This window comes from Heteronotia binoei, chromosome 1 (assembly GCF_032191835.1).
Source record: "Heteronotia binoei isolate CCM8104 ecotype False Entrance Well chromosome 1, APGP_CSIRO_Hbin_v1, whole genome shotgun sequence".
Lineage (NCBI taxonomy): Eukaryota > Metazoa > Chordata > Lepidosauria > Squamata > Gekkonidae > Heteronotia > Heteronotia binoei.
In genome coordinates this window covers 244515541-244540024 of record NC_083223.1, presented here as the reverse complement: position 1 = coordinate 244540024, position 24484 = coordinate 244515541, and the positions used below count along the sequence as shown (strand labels likewise).

At 42.2% G+C, this 24484-nt stretch overlaps 1 protein-coding gene across 1 annotated transcript; it reads right to left on the bottom strand.

The window, feature by feature from the left end:
- Positions 1 to 1426: 1426 nt before the first annotated feature.
- FBXO16 (F-box protein 16) lies at positions 1427 to 20927 on the bottom strand. The gene is given in 8 exon segments (XM_060248542.1): positions 1427 to 1527; positions 3543 to 3768; positions 10471 to 10576; positions 11231 to 11451; positions 14401 to 14565; positions 15424 to 15630; positions 16744 to 16779; positions 20818 to 20927. Coding segments are annotated over 8 exon segments (1158 nt in total). The 5' UTR covers positions 20914 to 20927.
- Between the last annotated feature and the right edge of the window lie 3557 nt (positions 20928 to 24484).

Here is a 24484-nt window from a genome sequence, read left to right as displayed (position 1 = left end):
AATTCAAAATTAAGTCCCATAATATTGTGCCTGTTAGAGAATAGTCTTATAATCTCTTATAGTTTGAATAAAAATGAAGATCCCCTAGTTTGAAAATCAGAATATCCATTCCAAGATGTTATGTCAGATCCATAATATTATGCTCATGTCAAGCCACTGTATGGTAAGAGTTTATATTCTCTTCTTCCTGAAAGCCTTCCAAATCATAATCCTTGTTGTTGGACTTGCTCTGAGGCTGTAGATTTTAATTGAGTCGACTGATTTTTCTATTTCATTGCTGAGCATTTTTGCAAAAAGCTTTGGAGTTGAATTGATGTTATTCCCCCCTTTCTTTGTCTCAGTGAACTGTAGGTTTCATTTCTCCTGCATAAGTGCATAAACTGCATTCATTTTAAAATCAGGCAAGGCAATCTCAGGCAATTGCCGTTTCACTTTTGCCCACTTCTCAGGCAGATTTTGTGCTCCTTGATACCGTTCTTGAATATTTTCCATATTTTCCATTTCTTTACAATTCTCCAGGAATTTTTCCATCTGTTCCTTTACCAATTCTGCTAAAAGACCAAGTTCCTGACTTATGGAGAGTATAGTAGCCATAAAATCTTTTGAATTATTCATCTCTTCCCTGCTGTTATAAGCAATATGATAATAGAAATCAGAGAATAAGTTCAGAGTGCCAAATTGAAAATCCAGAAATCCAGCTTTTCTCATATAAAGTCACATTCCACCTTTGATCAAGTTTTGTATAGTATGTTGGTAGTCCAATTGCAATTATTTAATTTTAAATCAGATCTATCCACAACTATATACTCAGTTCAATTCCTTTTACTTGAAATAAAGCCAATTGTTATAAGCTTGTTCTTTTAATTTTAGAAGCCTCTCTTGTGGGGCGGGTCTTTTAGCCTCCTCCCCCTCTTTTTGAAATTTTGGTTTTATAATAGGACTTTAGTTGCTAGCTTACATTCCAGAGTGAACTTACTTGCAAGGTATAGTTCATTAGCTGAAGTAGAAAGATGATTAGAAGAAAGTATTTTGTTACCGGTAGATACAGCTAGTGCCATACAAAATGGAGATTGTCGCAGTGAGGCTTCAGGATAAAGAACCAGGCTTCGCCCGACGACAAAATCCCTGGGAATGTCGTTTCCCATGATGTCAAGGCTCCCCCTCCAGGGGTCTCCTTGGATACTTGGGCTTCCCAGACCCCCTCAATCTGCTCAATTCAGGGAGTTCGCAAGAGCTGCGATTCCCCCCGCCTTGCTGAGCTGAAGCCAGAACCACCCCTGGGCTTTATCAATAGGTCCATCACTGAAGTGCAGACATGCTACATCCATGCATGGACTATCCTCTGTACTCTTCTTTTCATCCCAGCTGCCTGGCCTGTGGTTCTGGGACACTGAGCAAAAGTAGCACTTCCTCTTCAGAGACTAATTCAGCTGGGATATATGCCCCTTTCTGCATCATCCTAGTCTGAATCAGAAACATGGTTGGATGATGGAACTTCCCATGGTTGGCTTTCAAAGAGTGATGATGCTGTAATGGGCAGAGAGACAGAACAATGAACCATAAGAACTGAAGGGAAAGTAACCATTTCAGCCATTAAAAGCTTGGCCATTCAATTCTCCCAACTTCCCTATGTATACATTAACAGTATATTTGTCTTAAGCCATTTTTATTTGATTGGATATATGTGAGGCTATTTCATTATTATTGAACAAAGTACCTGCCATAGCCCAGGCTAGCCTGATCTCATCAGATCTCAGAAGCTAAGCAGGGTCAAGGCTAGTATTTGGATGGGAGTCCCTCGGTTGAGTAGCCTGTGTCTTTCATTCCCAAAATGCTGTCAGGCCACTGCCCACTTCGCTTCTCCTTCTCCTTTGTGTACAGCTGCCCCTCTGTACCTTAGCCTGGCCATGTGTCAAGAAAAGAGCTCACCACCACCATCACTCAACAGACTGCATTTAACTTGAAGTTGGACCACATTTCAAGTATCTGGCCAGCCCTGCAAGCAAACTTATGGGATGCAATGTATTGACAGGAACATTACAGGGCAATCTAAACAGAGCTACTCCAGACTAAGACTATGGAATATTGGAGGTCTGTACTGTCAGTCTGTTGAAGAAAAATAAATGGTGCCTTAAAGAGGAATGAAATTTATTCTATCGTAAACTTTTGCAAACTACAGCCAAGATAGTTCTGACAAGGTTCACGAAAGGTTATGGTAGAATAAAATCTCTTTAAGATGCCACTGAACTTCTACCTGATTCACCTGGCTTTCCCCAGCTGACCCACCTCTCCTTTGATTTTTCTTTCTTTCATAATAATAATAATAATAAATTTTATTTATATCCCATCCTCCCCGCCAAAGCAGGCTCAGGGCGGCTAACAGGACATGGTGTATACCATGATATTATATAAAACAATTATAAAATACAGTTAATAATACATTTAAAACAGTAACATAAAATTTAAAACTACAATAAATTAAGGTGCTATGTTCAATAGGTATATTCCGATGGCTAGATGTCGCTTTCAGGGTTCCTTATAAGCTTGCAGAAAGAGGGTGGTTTTGCAAGCCCTGCGGAACTGATTAAAGTCCCGCAGGGCTCGCACTTCCTCCGGTAGTTGATTCCACCAGTGGGGGGCCATTATAGAGAAGGCCTGCTCCCTCGTTACTTTCAGTTTGGCCTCCTTTGGTCCAGGGATCCTTAAAAGACTCTGGGAGCTAGATCTTAGTGCTCTCTGGGGAACATGTGGAGAGAGGCGGTCCCTAAGGTAGGCAGGTCCTCGGCCATATAGGGCTTTAAAGGTGATAACCAGCACCTTGTAGCGAACTCGGAATATAATGTTGATGGATGGATGGATAGATGGATAGATAGATGGATGATGGTTGATGATGGATAGATAGATAGCACTTATCAGCAGGCATACTTAGAATTAAATTGCATTTTATTCAGCAGGTCTTACACCCATGAAAATGTTCTTAGGACTTCATTTCAGGGACCCTTCACCAGGAGCCCCACCTTGTTAAATGTGTCTTCTTTGGCAAGCATAGATGGATCCTGCTTACTGTGTGAAATCTACCTGTAGTCTACCTGTGTAGTCTACCTGTGTTCCGCATAGATTTTTTGACTGTGCTTCCTTACAGCACCACTGCTTTGGGGAACATCTGCATTAGTCTTGCTTCTGTCCCACCTCCATTCTACCCTCTGCTTTGCTGTGATCTTTCCCAAAAAGTTTGGGGTATGATCTTTTGGGAAAGATTTCAGTCAAAACATCTTTGAATACCAAATGAAAAGGAAGCTGTGCATTTTTGCAGGTCCTACCCACGTTGGCAGCATTTTCACAGCCTCAGCCCCTGGAGCCATGTCTTTCTCTGGGCTTTTTTAAAAGCTCAAAAATAGTTAGGTTGCTAAATTGTAAGGGGAAACCAGGATTTCCTAGATCCCTGATTTATTTTTTAAAAGCCTTCCATGGCAGGGAAGGAGAAGGAATCTGTGTGGTGGAAGAAGTTTTCATTTGTAACCAATGATGAACAGCTTACTGACTTGGTGAGCTTCTGGTTGTTCTTGCAAAAGCCTTCTTCCCCTTCTTGCTCAGCTTTGAGACTGGACCCCGAACAGGTGCTGGTCGTATCCCAGCATTCCACTGGGCACTTTGGGCAAGGAACTTCGCTGTTGTTTTGGTAACAGGATAGCCAGAGGACTGGTGAGTAGCCCAACTTGGGCGAACTGGAACTTTCAAGTGTGAGTCAAGGTCTGCTGAGAGGGATATCTAGGAAATAAGGGAGATAAACAGGAATTCACAGTAAAGCAAAGAAGATTATTTCTTCTGAAATAACATAAATAATAGTTTTGTTCTGATATGCAGGTTACTTATCACAGATCAGGAACTACAATCTTCTCCTGTTATCCAAGTTTCTCAGCCAAACCAAACACACCACTTCAGCATCGAAATTCCAAGTGAAAGCATGCAAGAGCGCTAAGGCTGCAATCCCACTTACTTGGGAGTAAATCCACTGAACTCCATAGAACTTCCAAATAAACATGCATTTGATTCTGTGATCAAGTACACAATTTTTAAAAATATCTTTGTGGAATCCCTGTTAGGAAAAGGAAAGCATGGAAACAGTCTATCCTTCAAGTTGGCAAACAATTGGGACAACTTATACCCTTGCAGAATCTGAATTACAACAGTCACACTGATTATGGTTATGATCTCTCAAATAAATATTGATGAATTTGGGGAAAGGAAGAAACTTTGGCTTGGAGCAGAAAATCTCCATGGAAACAATTGATAATAAGCAGCTTTCGGTGAATGATTTATACTGGCTCCACTGCAAGTGGACAGTTGATAAAAATCACACGGCTCCATCCCCTCATTCTGCCTCATGATCCAGATGGCTCAGCTTCCAATCAAGTAGCAGAGATTATTATTATTGGGAATTGTCACAATCATATATTTGACCGATAGATGGTGTTCTGCTATTTGAGATCTAGCCAAGGTCTTCGGGATTGGCAGGATTCTTGCTGTTCCAAGCAACACTGTCTTCTGAAGCTGAGTTGGTGTTACTTGCCACAGGAGCTACAAGAATAGCCAGCTTCAAGAGGGGACTGGATAAACAAATTGAGCAGAAGTCCATCAGTGGCTATTAGCCACAGTGTATTGTTGGAACTCTCTGTCTGGGACAGTGATGTTCTGTATTCTTGGTGCTTGGGAGGGGCAACAGTGTGAGGACTTCTAGTGTCCTGGCCCCACTGATGGACCTCCTGATGTGGCACCTGTGTTTTTTTGGCCACTGTGTGAAGCAGCGTGTTGGACTGGATAGGCCATTGGCCTGATCCAACATGGCTTCCCTTATGTTCTTATGCTCAATGCTCAAAACATCCAGGGGTTTCTTTAGACCTCTAGGCATTGTTCTAAGGACTCTAGTGACAGCACAATGGTAACCTTCTCCCAGAGGTGGTCTAACTTTATTCATAGGTCTTGATATTTTGTGATCTTCTCCTGTTTTTTCTTTTCTATTCTGCTGCCTACTGGGATTGCAGTGTCAATGATCTGAACCCTATTTCTCATTTTTTTTCTACAATTGTGATATTAGGGGTATTATACTTCAGATGTTTATCTGTTTGTAATCAGAAGTTCCAAAAAAAATTTGTTTGAGATGAACAATAAGATGCCAGATAGGTGTTGGAAATGTAAAAAGCATGAAGCTTCTTTCTACCATATGTGGTGGACTTGTGAAAGAGCTAAAATGTTTTGGCAGATGATTCAACAAGAGATATCTGAGATCCTAGGATATGAATTTAACAAAGAAGCAGAGACTTTTCTGCTGGGATTACAAATGGAAAAATTTCCAAAAGAAGATAGAACTTTAATATGGTACTTGCTCTCAGCTGCTAGGACATTGTATGCGCAGTTGTGGAAGCAAGAAAAAATACCAGAAAAATGGGACTGGACTATAAAAGTTATGTCATGGAGTGAAATGGACAAGCTAACAAGAAAACTAAGAGACTGCGATTTAGAACTTTTTAATCGGGAGTGGAAGAAATTCAGAAGATATGTAGAAAAAGAGTGGAAAATAAAAGGACATTGGACAATTTTTGAAGATTAAGACCTTTAAGACAAGAATATAACTTTTGAAGGGGGGATCTTTTTCTTAATCAATTTTTGTTTTTTCTTGATAGTTAAAGGTACCTTTAATATCTGTTTTTTTTAAAAAAAAAATAACACTGGCGGGGGTCAACTATTGGGGGGAGGGGTGGGAGAAAAGTAAGATGTGGGGTAGAATGATGTTTTTTTTATCTTAAGCTTTTTATAAGTTGTAGATATAGTTCTACTACCATATGTTACTAATTAAAATTGTTTATACACGCAAAAAAAATTTGTTTGATAATTCTCCATGATTTTGTCTGGTTTGTGCGCCCATGAATTTTTGGCTATTGCGATGTTCTTTATAGTCCGAGCGATTTTACTGCAGGCACTGAGCAAGTGGTTGTCTGTTTCATCCTTTGTCCTGCCAAGTCACCCCTAGTCTTCTGAACCTTGGCTTTCATAACTTTTCATTTTGGATGCCTGCTCTTGAGCAGCTAGAATGAGTCCTTCCATTTCTTTCTTCAAATGTCCATTTTGGAACTGCTTGTAGGTGTTTTTGTTATCTTCTTTATTCTCTCTGTCTTTCAAATATTGCCCATACAAGTGCTTTTTCTTCTAGCTGTCAAGTCAGTTTTGATTGCAATCTATTTGTAATCTTCTTTGGATTTTGTAACCTTAAATAAGTCTGCCTTGTGTACTTCAACTAGAAGCTTCTCTTTGCTTTTCTTGTAGTCATTCAGTGCTCCTTTTTCTTCTTCAACTGCTTGCTAACTTTCAGGAGACCTCTTCCACCTAACTTTCTTGGTAAGTAAAGACAATCAACACCACTTCTACCATGTAGTGAGTGATGCATCCTCACTAACTTGTGAGGTTTGGGATGTATTGCTTCTAATTCTGCTTACTTCCCGTTGATAATGCCAGCTGTATATCTTACAACTGGAACTCCCCATGTTTTAGTTGCCTTTGTCATGTTGCCTCCATTTAATTTCATTTGCAGTATCTTTATTTATTTATTTATTCTATAACTTATATCCCGCCCTTCCCATAAAATGGCTCAGGGCGGCTCACAGCAAACGATAAAACAATAAAACAAAGTGCAGAGTTTTTTAACTCCTTGGTAGTACTTGGGTGTATTGTTCTTAACAAGGGAATGTTTGATCATGTTATCAGCTTCCAAAATGCAAAGATATTTGTAGTTTTCTTCAAAGTCCAGTGTTTTTATGTTATTTGGCATCTTGATTTCTTCTCAATAACAGGATATCCTCTATTAAAGGCTAAAGCTGAACATTTGTCAAGGCCAAATTCTACTGCTATGTCTTTCCTGAATATTTGAACTGTACTTAGTAAAGAATCAATCTCTGATTATGACTTTCCATACATTTTCAAGGCATCTATATACAATGTGTGAAATTTTTGAGCCTGTCTTTGAAAACTAGTATGCTAGGCCTGTGCTGTTGAGAATGGCTGCAAGTGGTATTAGGGCAATGACAGAGAACAATGGTCATAGCGAGTCCCCTTGGAAAAATTCTTCATTTGATATTAACTGCCACCACTGGGGAAGGGATCTGCTCCCTCCAGGCAGCATAGGAGCATCTGCCCGACACTGTGCAACTGGCTCTCCTGCCTACCCTTGTGGATTTTCCTCTGCATCCTCGACCCCCAGCCCATGCAGTAAGGACCCACCAACTCGTAGGTTACCAGCTGCTGTCCTTTATGAATATTTTCTTCTCTGGTATGTTGTACTTGGTGCTTGGGGGGCACAGTGGGAGGGCTTCTAGTGTCCTGTCCCCACTGGTGGACCTCCTAATGGCACTTGATTTTTTGGGCCACTGTGTGATACAGAGTGTTGGACTGGATATGCCATTGGCCTGATCCAACATGGCTTCTCTTATGTTTTTATGTTCTTATGTTTGTATGTCACGTATGACCCGGCCCAACAAAGTCACATTTATGTCAGATTTGGTCCTTGAAACAAATGAATTTGGCACTTCTGCAGAGTGAACTGGCTGGTAATGGATGTGATAAACCATATATTTGTCCCATTCATACTTTTGTTACCTGAAATGCTGAATTTCTATCTGGGGGAGACATCTGAGGTTTGTATAGGAAGTTTTCAGGCCCCACCTGTAGCCGAGATGCAGGCTGACCACCTCAGTGAGAGCTAGGCTGTAGACCTTTAAATCTGTTTGCTTAATCTCTAGGAAAAGCTAGAGGCAGTAAAACACTTTCTTGGAAATCCATTCAGAAGCAATAAAGGCAGATAACGGCACAACTGTCAACAGTCAAATGTCAGCCTGAAAAGGCTAGAACCACTTTCCATTTTCCTAACAGGCAGCCAGAGGTGGCTGGGAGACACAGACAATGCAAGTAAGGCAGGGCTTAATCCTTACATTTAGAAAGAAGCAGTGTAATGACTGGCAGGGATCAACCTGAAGAGAACTAGGTGGGCAGGCATGCAAGAGCTTAAAACATCAGGAAGGGGTGCTGATGGTGCGAAACATACAAACAAATGGCAGGACGTGGCAGGCATGGTTTAAGTCCTGACCCCACCCTTCAGGAATGAGACTAGAATGCAAAGGACTGCAGGCAGCAAATGTTTCTCATATACCTGATTTCCACCCTCCTGCATTCTTGGCAACTCAGCACAAGGCTGCTGAAGGACAAGGAAGCAAAACAGGTTAAACCACAAAGCTTTGTTGAGATCCTTCCTGCTGTGACAGAAGTACATCGCTGAAAGCACACGCGTCTGTAGCTAGACATGCCTAGGTAAATGATCCTATCATGTTCCAACCCAGCTACCTACACAAGGAACTTCTACTCCAGTGATCCTCAAAGTGGTGCACCTGCTCATATGTTTCCTGCTTCCCCAAAGCAAAAAGTGAAGCTTTGTGTTCCTTATAGGAGCAGGAGGTGCTTCAGAAGATCACCCTTGTGTTTGAAAGGAGCATCCACTCAGAAACAGCAGCCCCATTATGGGATTATGTTTGACTTGGAACCTCTCAATGTTTTAGAAGAGGACCTAATCCTCAAGGTAGCCCTTTTGTGGCTGATTGCCGCCCCCCACTCCATGGCAGCCATTTTGCAATGGCACTCACACTTCACTTTCTTATTATTCCAAAAGCACCCACACACTCAATATGGTTAGGAATCTTGTTCTACCCTTGCATAATGAAACTGTACTGTAATGCCAAATGTGTTACACATCAGCATCAGAGGCCCTGGAAGCAGAACACTGCCCTTGGACCTTGGCCATAACCCCAGGTCAGCCTATGATGCCAAGCTGTGCATAGAGGCACTGTGCACATCTTTGCCAACATTGCAAGAGGTCTTGGCAGGCCCATAGCCAGTGGGCATTTGGGGCCAATGCTTTCCACAGATGGGTGCTGCCCCTGCAGAAAAAAGCTTTTAAAATAAAAAAATTAAAGTATAAGGTGCGAGTGGCGTTTCCAAAATAACCCTGGCCATAGGGAAGCTTCAGTCTCATTTTCTTTTTTTCTGGGCAAAAACATAGTTTTTTAAAAAAAAATCAAAATAAAATAAAATAAAATAGCAAAATGCAAAAGAGAGAGAGTTGGAGATTTCCCCTCCCCCCCCCCAAGTTATGTAGATGAGGAAGCCAGTAGAGTCACAAGGGTGGCGGGCGAGGAGGAGGCGTGGACAGCAGCCTTCCACCCCCTTGAAGCAGAGTCCTCTTCTGCTGGCTGCAAGTGGGGGAGCTGTTTTGTCAGCAGCTTCCAACACTCATGTTTCTCCCCCCTCCCCTCTCTACCCCCCTCCCCCCAGCTCCCCTGCCCTACCATCCAAAATTTTCTGGCTGCATCCCTAGGTCTTGCAGTCACCTCTCAGACTTTTGCACTTGCTGTTTTATGGCTCCTCTAAAAATATTACTATCACTATGTAAGTGGAGATAGGAAGGCAGGTCCTTGGTACCAAAAGGAGGCACTAGGAAGCTAGTTAGGTAGCCATTGTGCAAGAAAGGTAACTTCTGGCTTAGAAATATTCATTCTGGGAGATCAGGAAAGAGGTAATTTTATTTCCACCTTTCTGTTTCAGCTGTACCCCATCTCTACTACTCATATGTCAAGTCTTGATGCTCTCTTCCACCCTAATCCCCTTTGTCTGACCAATATATCTCATAAGTCCTCTGAGAAGGAACTACTGACATCAGTACAGCATCTAGCACATTGTTGGTATGTTAAGAAGATATTGGATTTATATCCCGCCCTCCACTCCAAAGAGTCTCAGAGCGGCTCACAATCTCCTTTACCTTTCTCCCCCACAACAGACACCCTGTGAGGTGGGTGGGGCTGGAGAGGGCTCTCCCAGCAGCTGCCCTTTCAAGGACAACCTCTGCCAGAGCTATGGCTGACCCAAGGCCATGCTAGCAGGTGCAAGTGGAGGAGTGGGGAATCAAACCCGGCTCTTCCAGATAAGAGTCTGCACACTTAACCACTACACCAAACTGGCTCTCCAAGCAAGAGGAGACTGAACACTAGCGACTGAAGATAGATCGAGGGGGATAGCTGTGCTGGTTTGATACAACAGAGAATCCAAACTTTGAATGAAACATTGTTGGGATTTAGAGGTGTCATTGGACTCCAACTGACAACTGAAGTTTAAGGAATTCAAGAATCACAGGTGGCTAGCCTAGATTAATACTTTTCCATCTCTGTGAGAATCAGTCATCTAGCCTGGCAAAAGAGCCTAGCATGCATCCCTGTCCATGCCTACAAAAGCTGATAGCTTGGATACAATCACTTTCATCCAAATGCTGCACCTAGTAAAGATGCTCCCTCATTTGCCAAGCTGTGTGGTATGAGGGCTGCACACACCACTGAGTTTGCTGATAAGCTGAACAGGCCAACATGCAGCAATACTTGCCAATGACTTTGCTTTCCGGAGTTTGTATGACCCACTGCTTGGTTTCCTTTTTTTCTGAAAAGCCTCCTGGCTGATATCTCGGGTTAGACCTCCTCCTTGTTTTCTGCTGCAAGAGTGGGGAAAAGTGTAACACTGTGAGGCATGTCCTGCACCTAGCCCAAGCCCCAGCTCTCTACTGTGGCTCCCCCTTCCATGAAGATGCTTCCTAGACCTCAGAATGGGTTCCAGAGCCCAAACTGCTTCTTTCCCCTGGCTGAAGGTTCCCCCCACCCTGCCAATCCACAAATGAACCTAGCAGACCACTTCCTCCTTGGCCTTTCAGTAGTGTCCATCTTTTATACCGTACCTCCCTCCTTTACTTGCCCAACCAGACCTGTTTTGCTCTGCTCTGCCCCCCTGTGCTCCCCAGGCCTGCTTGATTTGGTGCTGCTCCTGCTGATCCACTCCTGTCTCCACCTACCCCGAGCTTGTCCCAATGAGCTCTTGTCCATTCGGAGGCTGACCTACACAGCCACACTCCTGTCTTCCCAGGCTTCAGGTTTGTTGTTCTGCACCATTCTGCCCTCCTTGGAGCAGCTGCCCACTCCTGGAGAGGCAGACCCTCTTCCAGCAAGAACCTCTTTGCTGGATAAGTTATGAACCATGACTACTACACCACTGCTCTCTTGGGGATGAATAAGACACTGTTGTCACTTCCCTCATTTTGTTAATAATTTAGTTTGACAAAAAGAAAGAAGTAGGATGTCACAGTATGTCTTACGCTTGTCTCGCTTGCTCAATAGGATCATAGTTGTCCAAGTAATTGAATCTGATGATGTCCATTGGATGTTTATCTGAAGAACGCCATGGGGGGAGCCCTCTCTTCTCCTTGTCCATCTTCTTTCCAAATTGAAGGATTGAGGACAAGGACTGTTTCACCTCAGGGGTCTCTTTAGCTACTGGCTGAACATCAAATACCACAGAGTCATCTTTTGGAATGGTCTAATGGAGAAAAGATAGGTAGGAATAATAAAGCCCAAACTGCTGTAGAACCTCCCTAGTTCCTTGGCTGTGACAAATCTTTTCCCTGCTAGCCACTATAGTGAGTTCACCCACAGCCAGAAAATCATACAATGGAGCAACCCCCCAAAAGGTAACAAAGCTAATTGCTCTTTGTTGCTGTTTTAGACAACCTACAGTGCACACCACAAAACCAAGCTACTTGGCACTATGAGTTTAAGAGATTAGAGTTTGTCACATCCACTATGTAGCACAGAAAAATGCGAGCCTTCCTAGATCAGAACAAAGGTCCATTTAGTCCAGCACCTTTTCCCAACATTGGCCAAACTTATGGGAAGCCCATAAGTAGGGTTGCCAGCACCCCTCCCCCAAATGGAGGAGGGGGTCCCCTGCTGCCAGACCCCATCTCCCCACTATTGATCAGGTAGCTGGTGGGGAGAACTTATCCCCCCAAAGGGAGATCCATCTGATGTGCAGTGATGTATGTCACTGCCCATGTGATGCAAAGTGATGTCTTCACATCCAAGATGTTGGGGCGATGCTCTAGGATCTGGGCAAAATCTCAATGGTAGGAACCAAATTTACCATAGAGTTTTTGCCCACATACCAGAACGTCACCCCGACATCCTAGACATAATGACATCACTTCTGGGTCACGTGGACAGTAACATGGACACAACACTGTATGGTGGATGGATCTCCCTGCTGCTATCAGCAAGACCCTCCCACCCCCCACCATTTGCCAGGATGGACCTGGCAAACCTACCCATAAATAGGGTATTGTTGTGGGTCAGCTAGAGCTGGATGTCCTGGATCAGACAGAACTCAGCAGCAGCAGGGACTCCTTGGGAGGAAAGGAGCTTCATGCAGCCAGCCAGCAGAAAAGAAGTTGCAGGTTCATCAAGGTTCACAATCAGCAGCTGACTCAGATCCACCAGCACCCAGCTCTGATGGAGCAGGTGATCCTCAGTTTGAGACCAGCCTGCAGCTCCTGACCATGCCTCACTTGTGGGCCACCTCTTGGACTTTGACTTCAGCTCTGTGAACTTCTGGACTGTGAAAGACCCTTGGGCCTCCTAAGTATGCTATCTGGACAACCCATCTGGTAACAAATCTCTGGCTTGTGACTGGACTAGACTCTGTTGTATAGCTCTGCTCATATCCTGCTCACCTGTCTGACCTGCCTTATGACAGGTATGAAGGCAACAGCTCTCCTCCATGGCCTGTACTTTAAATTTAGATTGACTCTGAACAAAAAGTTCCCTTTAGCCATCATGACTAATAACAATCAATACACTCCTTTCAAATTTCTTTAAGCTAGTGGCCATTGTCACATATTGTTGCAGTTGAGTTCCATTTACTAATGTTTTGCAGTGAAATCAACTGCGATGGATGACTTCAAGCTCTTTACATTTAATTTTATGTTTTATCATAGTTGTCTTTATTCTTAACTAAAAAGTCTTAAACACTTCAACATTATTTCTTGGAAACTGCTCCAACCTTTGCATCATTTTTGGTTGCTCTTGCTGTACCATTTTCAAATGGAGCAACTGGAAGCCTACAAAGGATTACAATTGTGGCAACATTGTGATGGAATGTGGTATTAATCAAATAAGCTGCGTAGTTCATATATGGGATTTATAGAGATGTTTGACATGCAAGGCTTGACTGCATCTTACTTACAGAACTTCCTCTTCCTTTCTCCTTGAAGGAACAGGCCACCCATAATGAAGAGATATATTGTTTATTGTTATAATTAGTTATGAAAGGTTGATCTCTCACCAGACTGGCTCTCATCACAAAGAATAATGCCACAAAGTTGACTGGATGCCCAGAAAAACTTTCGTTATGAAAACTGCATCTATTAGACCAGGGGTGGCTAACGGTAGCTCTCCAGATGTTTTTTGCCTACAACTCCCATCAGCCCCAGCCAGTGGCCATGCTGGCTGGGGCTGATGGGAGTTGTAGATGTAAAACATCTGGAGAGCTACCGTTGGCCACCCCTGTATTAGACCATGCTCAGAGCAGTATCATATCACACAAATCTGAAGATTCAGTAAAATCATGTAATAGCTCCTATATAAGCTGGTCATACCCTATAACTCCTGAATCTTTCTGATTTGGAGTTCAATGCAACTTGCTTTCCCCTATTTTGGCAAAGCTCTGGGTTAGAAACTCTGAAACTTAATTCAACTGTTTATTGGCTTGGGGAATAAAAGGTTTCACTTGGAACCAATACATAAACCTCAATATCTCCCTTAGGGATTGAGAACTATGCCCAGAAAGACTGAACGTTTTGAGGGAGCATTCAATTATCAATCAGTGCTGTGATTTAGTGGTGTATGTACTGCTTTAATTCAGCCAAAGAGGTTTTAATCTCCATGTGATTGTTTGTGAGTCCAAGTGACCACCACACCACCATAAAGACAACAATATGGCACTGCAAAGTGAGCTCCCAAGGTTTGCCTGCCATCTGTTGTTTGATACTTTGAAGAGACAGTTCAGTGTCATGTTTGCATGGAACTTTTAGCTGAGTACCTTGAGAGCAAATACATACAACTGCCCTATACTATTTCAGACCATTCTCATTAATGGCAGTATTGTCTACTCTGACTGGCAGCAGCTCTTGAGTCTCAGGTTGGGGACTTTCACATTACCTCCTACCTGGCCCTTTTAACTGGAGATCCTGCGACCTTCTGTATGCCAAGCAGACACTTTATCCCAAGCCACAGCCCCAACCTAAAACTTCTAGGAAAAGCATGTTACAGTTTCCTAAGACTAGACCACTTCAGAATGCTAGTGGGGGGGGGGTGTTATGTAAGTTTGAATGATCTCTATGTCAGAAACACCTAGTGTATGGAAAGTTATCAAGCTAAGCTAGAAGCTTTTGGCTTATCTTCCACAATTATCTTTCAAGGATTACAAGGGTACCGTAGGCCTGGTAACGAGGAACTCTTTCACCATTTCAATGTAATGTCTCTTCCAGATTCCCTGCTCAAATGGGGTTGGAGAGAAGTTGATGTACCACCCAAAACGCAGACATTTCCGCATCCACAGCTGATCCAACTCAGTCAAGTATTTCCAGTGCCAGCTCACCTAGGAACACCAAATGAACCATAATTATTCAAGGATGCTATTGTAGCAAACACCTTAAGCACATCATCTAGATGGAAAATCTGCCTCAAGGCCCTCAGATACAACTTAACATTGCTAGTAACTGCAGTTAATTTGGAGACAAGGCTTACATGGCTGACAGGATCTTCTAGCCAAAATCACAGGTTGAGTCAAAGATATGACAGCGGCACAAAATGCATAAATGCAAGTCCTTGGGCTTGGGCTTGTCTACAATCCATATGGATAAAATAATATCTAAAATGGAAACCCTCACATATTCAGTTACAAATAATTGCTGTAATTCCTGTGCTCATGGCAAACCCAAAAAGGGATTTTGAACTTGCAATAAGATCAACTGTATGCCAACTGTACATATGTATGCTTCTGGTTCACCCCACTATGCAAACACAATTTTGAGGGTGTCTGCATGGCAGAAATACAGCAATGCCATCACATATGTGAACTGGCCTTCTGCACAGGTTGGGGTTGTGGTAAGCCTCTCCCTGCTCCACACCACATCCACTGATGCAGCACTCTGTAACTCAGTCTTTTTCAACAGAAATTTGTCCAATGAAATCCCCAACTAGAAGAGCAACTGGCCAGTTGAGGGTCTAGGGAATTTCATTCATTGGACAAGTTCCTATTAGGAAAGGCTGTGTTGATCCAACTGAAGTCATTGCTTTTTGCCTCGGTGGATAAATTCTAGCCTGCCTAAACTCCCTTATCAGAAGACATCATATCCCCCTTAAGCTCCTTTTCTCTAGGCTAAACATACCCAGTTGCTTCGTCTCTCTGCGCTGACTCCTTCCACATGTCAACTTCATGCCTGTTTCGTTTTACCTGGGTGCATCGACAGAGACTCCGAGGGTCCAGGAAAGAAAAGATGTACAGGGACAATGCCCTGGGGAGCTTCGTGGTGAAATCCAGAGCTTCAACTGGCACACGATCGTGTAGCTGCTTGACACAGAACTTCAACTGTGACAGAGAACAGTGCTCTAACAGATCCATCAGAACTCTTCGCCTCTGATTGTCTGTCCATTTATCAAACTGGGGTAGCAGGAAAGAGGGGGAAAGGTGAGCTGCATGTTTTGTAGCAGAAGGACAGCCTCAAGCAAATGACTTTTCTGGGTACCCCATTGAATTTTGAGATCTCTCTTAGTACTGGGAAAATGGCCTCATATCTATCCATCTTGCAGGTGCCACAGCAGCATAGAGGTTTTTCCCTTGCCAGATGCAATGCCATGCCCTCTGCCATTCTTTATGGCAGATCTAACAAGACAGCCTACTCAGTCAGATACTGCCTCTGTAAGCAAATATGTGTGGAGTCAGTTACTCATATTCTTCTTTATTATAATTTGTATACAGATCTTCGTCACAAGTATTTACATCCTCTTTTAGTTAGCATGGTTGATTGTTCTGATGCACTTAAGGTCTATAGTCTATAGTCTTTTGAACTATACTTCATCTAGTGTCACTGAGAAAGTGGCTAAGTTTCTTTATTCTGTTTTAAAGGCACGCCAGAGGATCTCATAGAAATAGTTTGTTTATGCTTTTCCTGTTGTATATGTATGCAATTGTTCCATTTTATCTTTTTTTAACCAATTTGCTCTGATATATATATCTATATATTTTATGCCAATAAAGGCTAACTTGACTTGACTTGACTTTTCTGAGTATATACATTTTTGCAAACACTGAACCACAGAATCCATAGGACACTCTAAATTGGCTCAATTGTCAATTGTCTTAAACTTTTAACTTTTAATATGTTTTAATTGTTTAACTATTTTACTGTTTATCTATTGATGTATTGTTGGTTTTTAACTGTTTGATATGTTGGAATCTGCCCTGAGCCCTTATGGGAAAAGGGTGGAATTTCCACCATGGTTAATGCCTTTTGTAGACACAAGAGCTACTTTAGTGGAACGAAGGTCCACCTAGTTCAGATTCTCTTTCCAAAAGTGACCAGCCAGATCTCTTGGGAAGCTACAGCTAGAGAATGAAGTAATAGTGACTATGCACCTACTCAAACTAACAAACCCCCATGACTTTGGACCCTGGAACACACACCCATCAGATTTCTCAATGCAGTCCACTCATATGTCAATAAGTCCGGAAACCTGCAGAGATCCGGGGCTCAATTAAGAGAGAAAAAATTACCCATTTCCTCAGCAGGGTTCTTCTTTCTTCAAATACCTGTATAGAACACACATAACAAAGAAGAAAAATAGGACATTAAGAAATTAGTCTGAAGCAGCAATTCCTATGTAGACAATTTGAAGTCTTAGGACTGATTCATACAACAACTTAGGTGTGTATGGGGGGGCCTGTAGCAAGGTGACTTTTCTTCTCAGTACTCATCAGCTTGCAAAGGGATCCCACATGATCAAAAGTACAAGAGCTTTTTACAAAAGTAAAAGTACAAAAGTCCAGAGAAGGGCAACTAGAATGATTAAAGGGCTGGAGCACTTTCCCTATGAAGAAAGGTTGAAACGCTTGGGACTCTTTAGCTTGGAGAAACGTCGACTGCGGGGTGACATGATAGAGGTTTACAAGATAATGCATGGGATGGAGAAAGTAGAGAAAGAAGTACTTTTCTCCCTTTCTCACAATACAAGAACTCGTGGGCATTCGATGAAATTGCTGAGCAGAAAGGTTAAAACGGATAAAAGGAAGTACTTCTTCACCCAAAGGGTGATTAACATGTGGAATTCACTGCCACAGGAGGTGGTGGCGACCACAAGTATAGCCACCTTCAAGAGGGGTTTAGATAAAAATATGGAGCACAGGTCCATCAGTGGCTATTAGCCACAGTGTATGTGTGTATATAAAATTTTTTGCCACTGTGTGACACAGAGTGTTGGACTTGATGGGCCGTTGGCCTGATCCAGCATGGCTTCTCTTATGTTCTTATGAGCTTTGCCTTATTGCACCAAGAATCCATCCTATCTAGCATCAGATGCTTCTCAGAAACCCACATGCAGGCAACAGGTCATCCCTATTTATTTGTTCCCAGTATTCGGTACTCTGCCTCTGAACCTGGAGCTTTCATTTAGTTATTGTGGCTAACAGAGGTTAACAGACCTCTAGTGCATGATTTTGTTAATTACTCTCTTTAAAGACACTGAAGGCAGCCACCATCCCACATGTTCTAGCAGCAAATTCCATATACTATGTTATGCTGTTGTCTTTCCTGAATCTCCTCCTCTGTATGGGTTTGAGTTCCAGTGTTAAGAGAGACAGAAAAATTTCTCTCTATCTGCACAATCACAACAGTGGGGCATTATGTTTGGTGAAGGAGCAGAACACTGCAACTGATGTAATTTTAGATTGCATCATTTTCTTTCACTTTGTTGTTCCTAACAGATCCTTGTAGAACAATTTCTTCTTTTTTCCCTTTTTCCAGAAGACTGCTGCCAGCCACAGCTGACTCAACACAGGCTATGCTTATGCCTCTGCCTTTGTGTGGAGAAGTGAAAAACTAAATCTAAATGCTTTAATGGGTTTTCTCCCTCCATGTATCCTCAAGACATTTGTCTGAATGAGCCATCGCCCATGCCAGCCTGCAGCCTCTGTTGTGGTGGTGTTTCACAATCTTTTTTTTGTTTGTTTCATGAAATGATAAATGGCCCAAGGATCACATTTTGGTTCAAGTATTTTAAGTGGGAAAGCGAGGGAGTTGTTTGCATTGCTCAAAGCCAGACTCAGGGGCTTTGATCACAGAAACAAACAATGTTTGCTTTCCAAGCTCTTATGAATCCACCTGGAGCCCCTCTTGTCAAGGCATTCTTCATTAGGAAACAAAGTGCATGTAAGTTAATCCCTTAAGAAATAACCAGACGCCAGTATAGCTTCTCCAGGGTTTCTTTTTAGCACAACAGGTTCAAACTTTTATCCCTTTAGGTGAAACTGGGCTCAGGGTTTACCAAAGGTTATTCAGAACAGTGGTCTTCAGTTTGTGGGTTGGGACCCCCAGATGGGTCAGACAACTCAACCCACTGGATTTAAACTCCCATATAAGAACATAAGAGAAGCCATGTTGGATCAGGCCGATGGCCCATCCAGTCCAACACTCTGTGTCAGGAGGTCCATCAGTGTGGCCAGTGCCCCCCACCAAGCCCCAAGAATATAGACTGCATATAATTTCTCACTGCTTTTTGGAGGGACCTGTTGCTAGTGTGCATGCTCAAGATGCTAAGGGCACCACATTGCCTTCCCCGCCAAGCACCCACAGGGAGGTGCAGCAGGATAGAAAGCTGAGATTGCTCAACTGCTACAATTTTATAAGCTCTGCTAATGACAGAAGGTATCATTTCATAATCTATGAACATTCAAAGTCATTCACAGCATTTTCCTGAATACTTGCAAAAGGAAAAAATCTCACTGGATTTGAAATAGCTATAACAGATATTTTGCTATTTCTATTCTGATTCCTCAGTCAGGAACCTATCCACTCTATTTGTTGTTGTTTTTTATTTCCTGACAGTATCAGACACTGAGGTGAATCCTGCCCCTATCCAACTACTCCACTGAGCAAAGTTTATTCATTTATTTATCAGAATATTTATACCCTGCTTTTCCTTTTGGCTCAGGTTTGAAGTCTTCCTCCAGTCTAAAGTGACTTCCTTCAACTTAAGTAGCTCTTCTGTTGGAGAAAAAGCCACTTAAATTGGAGAAAGGCTACTTAGAGGTTGGTTGGATCTGCCTCACTGTCACTACCAGAACTATACTTTGTCACTCTTTGTGAAAATGTTTACATTCATTCATTTACATTGCCCTAACACTAAAACCTCCTCACTTTACTTCAATGATATCATCACCTAAACAGATCTAATTGGGTATGAGGCATTGTGATGTTGTCCTTTTCAGTAATTAATCTTTGATCAGCTGGGATCATCTTTCTAACTCACCCAGAAATAGGAAAGTCAGGGAAAAGGTGAATGTTGGGGGGTTTCTTTTCTTTTCTTTTTTTTAAAAAAGCTAGTCCATTAAAATTCTTTATAATTCATTAGACTCCTAGTATTCCTAAGAAGCTCAGAAAGGCACATTCTGTTCTCCTGTCCGCATTTTATCCTCAAAACAACTCTGCAAGGTGGGCTAGTCTTTGAGATAAGCACACAGCTGAATAGAGATTTAAACCCAAGGCTACACAGCCCTAGTCCAGCACTCTAATCATTATACCATACTGGCGCTTAGGTACAGATAATTATAATTCAGAATTGACTTTATCCACCAAAAATGGCACAAAACAAAGAACCTTTGTAATGTTCACCAAGAACAATCTATAGCAGCAAAATAAAACTAGAACCCAATGTCACCTTCAAGGCCGACCTCGTGCCCCCCTAAACCAAGCTACATCCCTCTAAGCCCATTGACTTCAGTGGACTTAGAAGGGTGCAACTTGGTCCAGGATAGCTCTGAAAATGTATTATAGCATAAGCTTTTATGAATCAGAGCTCACTTCATCAGCTGCACTATATCCACCAGTCTGATGCTTTCCTATTCATCTTTGTTTCAAAACTGTGCCAAAAACACTCTGAACAGGTAGCTGCTTGATATCTTCACCACATCATCTCTAAGTAGTCCTTCAAAGGTATAATTTCTACATTGTATTATCTTATATTAAGCCAGGAAGCCTTAAGGATATAAGAAGAGCCCAGATGGATCAGACCACCTAGTCCAGCATACTGTCTAACACAATGTCCAGAGGAACTGGTTGGCCAACAACAGGGCATAGAGGCTGAGACTTTCCCCTGATGTTGCCTCCTGGCTCTGAAATTCAGAGGTTTAGTGCCTCTGAATGAGGACGTTCCCCTCAGTCACCATGGCTAATAGCCACGTCTAGGAATCAAAGCCTTGGCTGGAGCAGACTTATGGGAACTGTCCTACTCTTTGCAGAACAGGGTCCATGATAGATGATCATGACCAAGGCTGAGTGTTCTACAGAACAAAACTCAAAGTGGAATTCAAAAATTCTGTGAGAATAATTTGGCCTAAGAATTCTGGTCGGGGCAAAATATTCTCAAAATAGAACTGGGACTTTCCTGAATCTGTCAAAGGGCTAAAAGGTTCCAACAAGTCTAACTGCATATGGATGGTGTTTTCTAACATGTTACATGAAATGGCATCATCACATAATACTGCTGTACAGCATACCAGAATCCTCTGTGTTTGCAGAATTAAGGGGGTGGAATGAATCAATGGCCCATTCCTATACATCTGTATGGTGCTTACCTTGTCATTCATGAGCTGATGATTCAGGGGGGTCCAGGCACTCATCTTAGTTTGCATCTTGGGGCCTTCCAGGTTTTTAGGAGGTGCAAATGCCATTATTTTTCTGCAGAAAATGTATGTTAGATTCAAGGATCAATATTAATTTGTAAACATCATCTCTGTGAAAGTTTAAACAGTATACTAGAAACTACAATTGACTCTTGAAAGTTAGTAAGCATTTTATATTAGGAGAAACATTATAAATTGTACAAGAGGTTAAGCAACCTTTTCCCCCAAAGAACCTTCCCCATCTACAAAGCAACTACATGGGGTTAGCAAACTAGCATTTTAAAAACTGGAAGACCAGGGTCAAGTCTGGTTTGGCCCTAATGCCACGTTTTGAAAGTCCTAGGTCTGCATGTTGTGATAATCCCGCAGACATTAGCAACATTGGCATGTTTTTATCATCTTCCTTAACAATTTAACTAAAGTTTACTAAAAAGAGGGAGATAAAACACATTCCTCCTGATAGTTTTTAATGAAGAAAATTAGCCGTATACAGGAGCAAGTAATTTTGTAACTAAAAGAACATGGCTGTTTGTGAATCACGTATAGCCTATTTGATTAGTTATTATCAAGGACACACAGGAAAGATATACAAGGTTACAAGAAAACAAGATATCATAGTTGACATTTCTTAACCCAGGTTTTGTTTCCTCAAAATATAAATTTTATACTGTTCCCAAACAACACCTGAATCCCCTCCACATGCAAATACACAGTTAGGGCTGATCTAAGCATTAAGCACAATCTTCCAAGGAAAAAAGAGGAGGAGATTCGATTTATATCCCGGCCTTCACTTGAATTCTCAGAGCAGCTTACAATCTCCTTTCCCTTCCCCTCCCCACAACAGACACTGTGAGGTAGGTGGGGCTGAGAGGAATGGCTCTGAGAGATTTATGACTGACCCAAGATCATACCAGCAGGTACATGTGGAGGAGTAAGGAATCAAGTCTGTGCACTACACCAAACTGGCTCTCTTAAGAAGAAGGGCAGGCTCCTATTCCCCACTTTTCTCTACCGACAGAAGTATCAAAGCAGGTTACAATCACCTTCTCCTCCTCCCCTCACAACAAGCACTCTGCAAGGTAAGTGGGGCTGAGAGAACATCACTGACCCAAGGTCACCCAGCAACTTTAATTGGTGGGGGCAGGGAAGAAGTCTAGAGGGCCACATCCTGGTTCTTGCCAAAACCTGCCACTTCAACATCCTTTCCAAAATTTTCCCTTCTATTAATTTGGATCTCCCTAGTAGGTCATATAGTGCCCCCCTCCATGGAAACTGTTTGAGGTCTAGAAAATGGTGAGAGAACAAAGATACCTGATTCCAAACTGACCATTTCCCCTCAAAGTTAAATAAAACTGTTGTTGTTGTTTTTGAACTACCATCAGCTTCTCGTGTGTCATTTTTTAAAAAAAAAAACATAAGAAGGAATTTTAGTCTCTCCCTTCAGTTCCCTAGGCTGGGTCCGCTGTTCCCTTTAAGCTGAGTTAGTGTGAGCTAGTTCACAATTTTTTAGCCTCTGGCTCACACATTTTTGTCTTAGCTCAGGAAAAATGGCCCCAGAGCAAGCTAATTTATGCAGTAACTCACAACTTTAACACAAGTAGTTCACAATGTAGAATTTTTGCTCACAAGACTCCACAGCATACTTTGCACATATCCAAATACATTCAAGTGACTGGGTGGGACAGCCAGAGAAAAAACCAAGAAATAAAGGAAAAGATGATTGCTCAGTCAAAAAGTAGATAAAGTGAAATCCTGTGAGAGCAGGCAAAATTGTCATAGGTCCCTAGTATAGATAAGTATTATAAATATATATGTTTATGTATTTGTATTTTCCATTGCTGCAGGACACTTTGGGAGCTTTGGCTGAAAAGAAGCAGCAGTAGCGTTGGTTTTTATACCCCACTTTTCTCTACCCTAACAGATCTCAAAGCAATTTACAATCGCCTTTCCTTCCTCTTCCCACAACAGGACCTTGTGAAGTAGGTAGGGCTGAAAGAGTTCAGAGAAAACTATGACTGGCCCAGGTCACCCAGTAAGCTTCATGTGGAGTTTACTGGGTCCAGTTCTCCAGATTAGAGTCCACTGCTCTTAACTACGACACCATGCTGGTGCTGGAAGAAAATACAATAATAGTGCAATCCTAAACAGATATATATCTTAAGTTCATAGAAAGCTTAGAAGAGTGCACTTCTGTTTAAATAAATGATAAGGAAACTCATGATGCTCTTGTACTTTCTTTAACCATTCAGTTGCTGAGCCATTATGGATTCACTGTTACTGTTACTGGAAATGCTTGTGTCTCCTCTTTTAGATGGAGAAATCAGCAAGAGGGAGACTTGGTTAGAGCGAATTGTATCCAGAAAAGAAGACTCCAAGCAAACCTATTTTATATTGTTTACTAGGAAATATCGCACACAGATACACAATACAGGCAATCAAGAGGCTAGAAAGGGTAGGGATGATAAGGTGATTTTCACCCAGTTTATATGGGATTTTTGAGGGATGAAGACCCTTTTTGTAACTATGGCGACCTGGAAGACTGTGTATAGGTTTTACTTGGACACCTGAATGCATTTCCAGGTGGAGGCAATAGACAGTGATTGCACAGTGTTTGCTATACGGATGAGCCATGATGAGATTTAATGGGTTTAATCTGGTTTGGTTTTGACACCAAGGAAGGAGTCAGTGTTGTAGACAAGGACCTTGAGCAATGTGAACCTACCAGGGGTGGGGCGATCCTGGATCTGGTCCTAAGTAATGCCCAAGACTTGGTGAGAGACGTAAAAGTGATTGCGCCGCTTGGGAACAGTGACCATAATGTTATTGATTTCACCGTTTGTATAAATAGGGAGTTGCCCAAAAAGACCGCCACAACCACATTTAACTTTAAAAGGGGTAAATTCTCTGAGATGAGGAGGCATGTGAGGGGGAAACTGAAAGGAAAGGTAAATACGGTCAAAACCCTTGGGGAAGCTTGGAGACTATTTAAAACTATAATCCTAGAAGCTCAGATAAAATACATACCACAAGTTAGGAAAGGCACAAACAGGTATAAGAAGAGGCCAGCATGGTTAACAAACAAAGTAATGGAAGCTGTAAAAGGTAAGAAGGACTCCTTTAAGCGGTGGAAAACCAGTCCAAGTGAGATTAATAAAAGGGAACACAGGCAGTGGCAAATCAAATGCAAGACTGTGATCAGGCAGGCAAAAAGGGACTATGAGGAGCATATTGCAAAAAACATAAAGACCAACAATAAAAATTTCTTCAAATATATTAGAAGTAGGAAACCAGCCAGGGAAGCAGTGGGGCCCTTGGATGACCATGGGGTAAAAGGATTACTGAAGGAGGATGGGGAAATGGCTGAGAAGCTGAATGCATTTTTTGCCTCCGTCTTCACCGTGGAAGATGAGAAGTGTTTGCCCGCCCCAGAACCACTAATATTGGAAGGGGTGTTGAAAGACCTGAGTCAGATTGAGGTGACAAAAGAGGAGGTCCTACAACTAATAGACAAATTAAAAACTAATAAGTCACCGGGTCCGGATGGCATACATCCGAGAGTTCTGAAAGAACTCAAAGTTGAACTTGTGGATCTTCTAACAAAAATCTGTAATCTTTCATT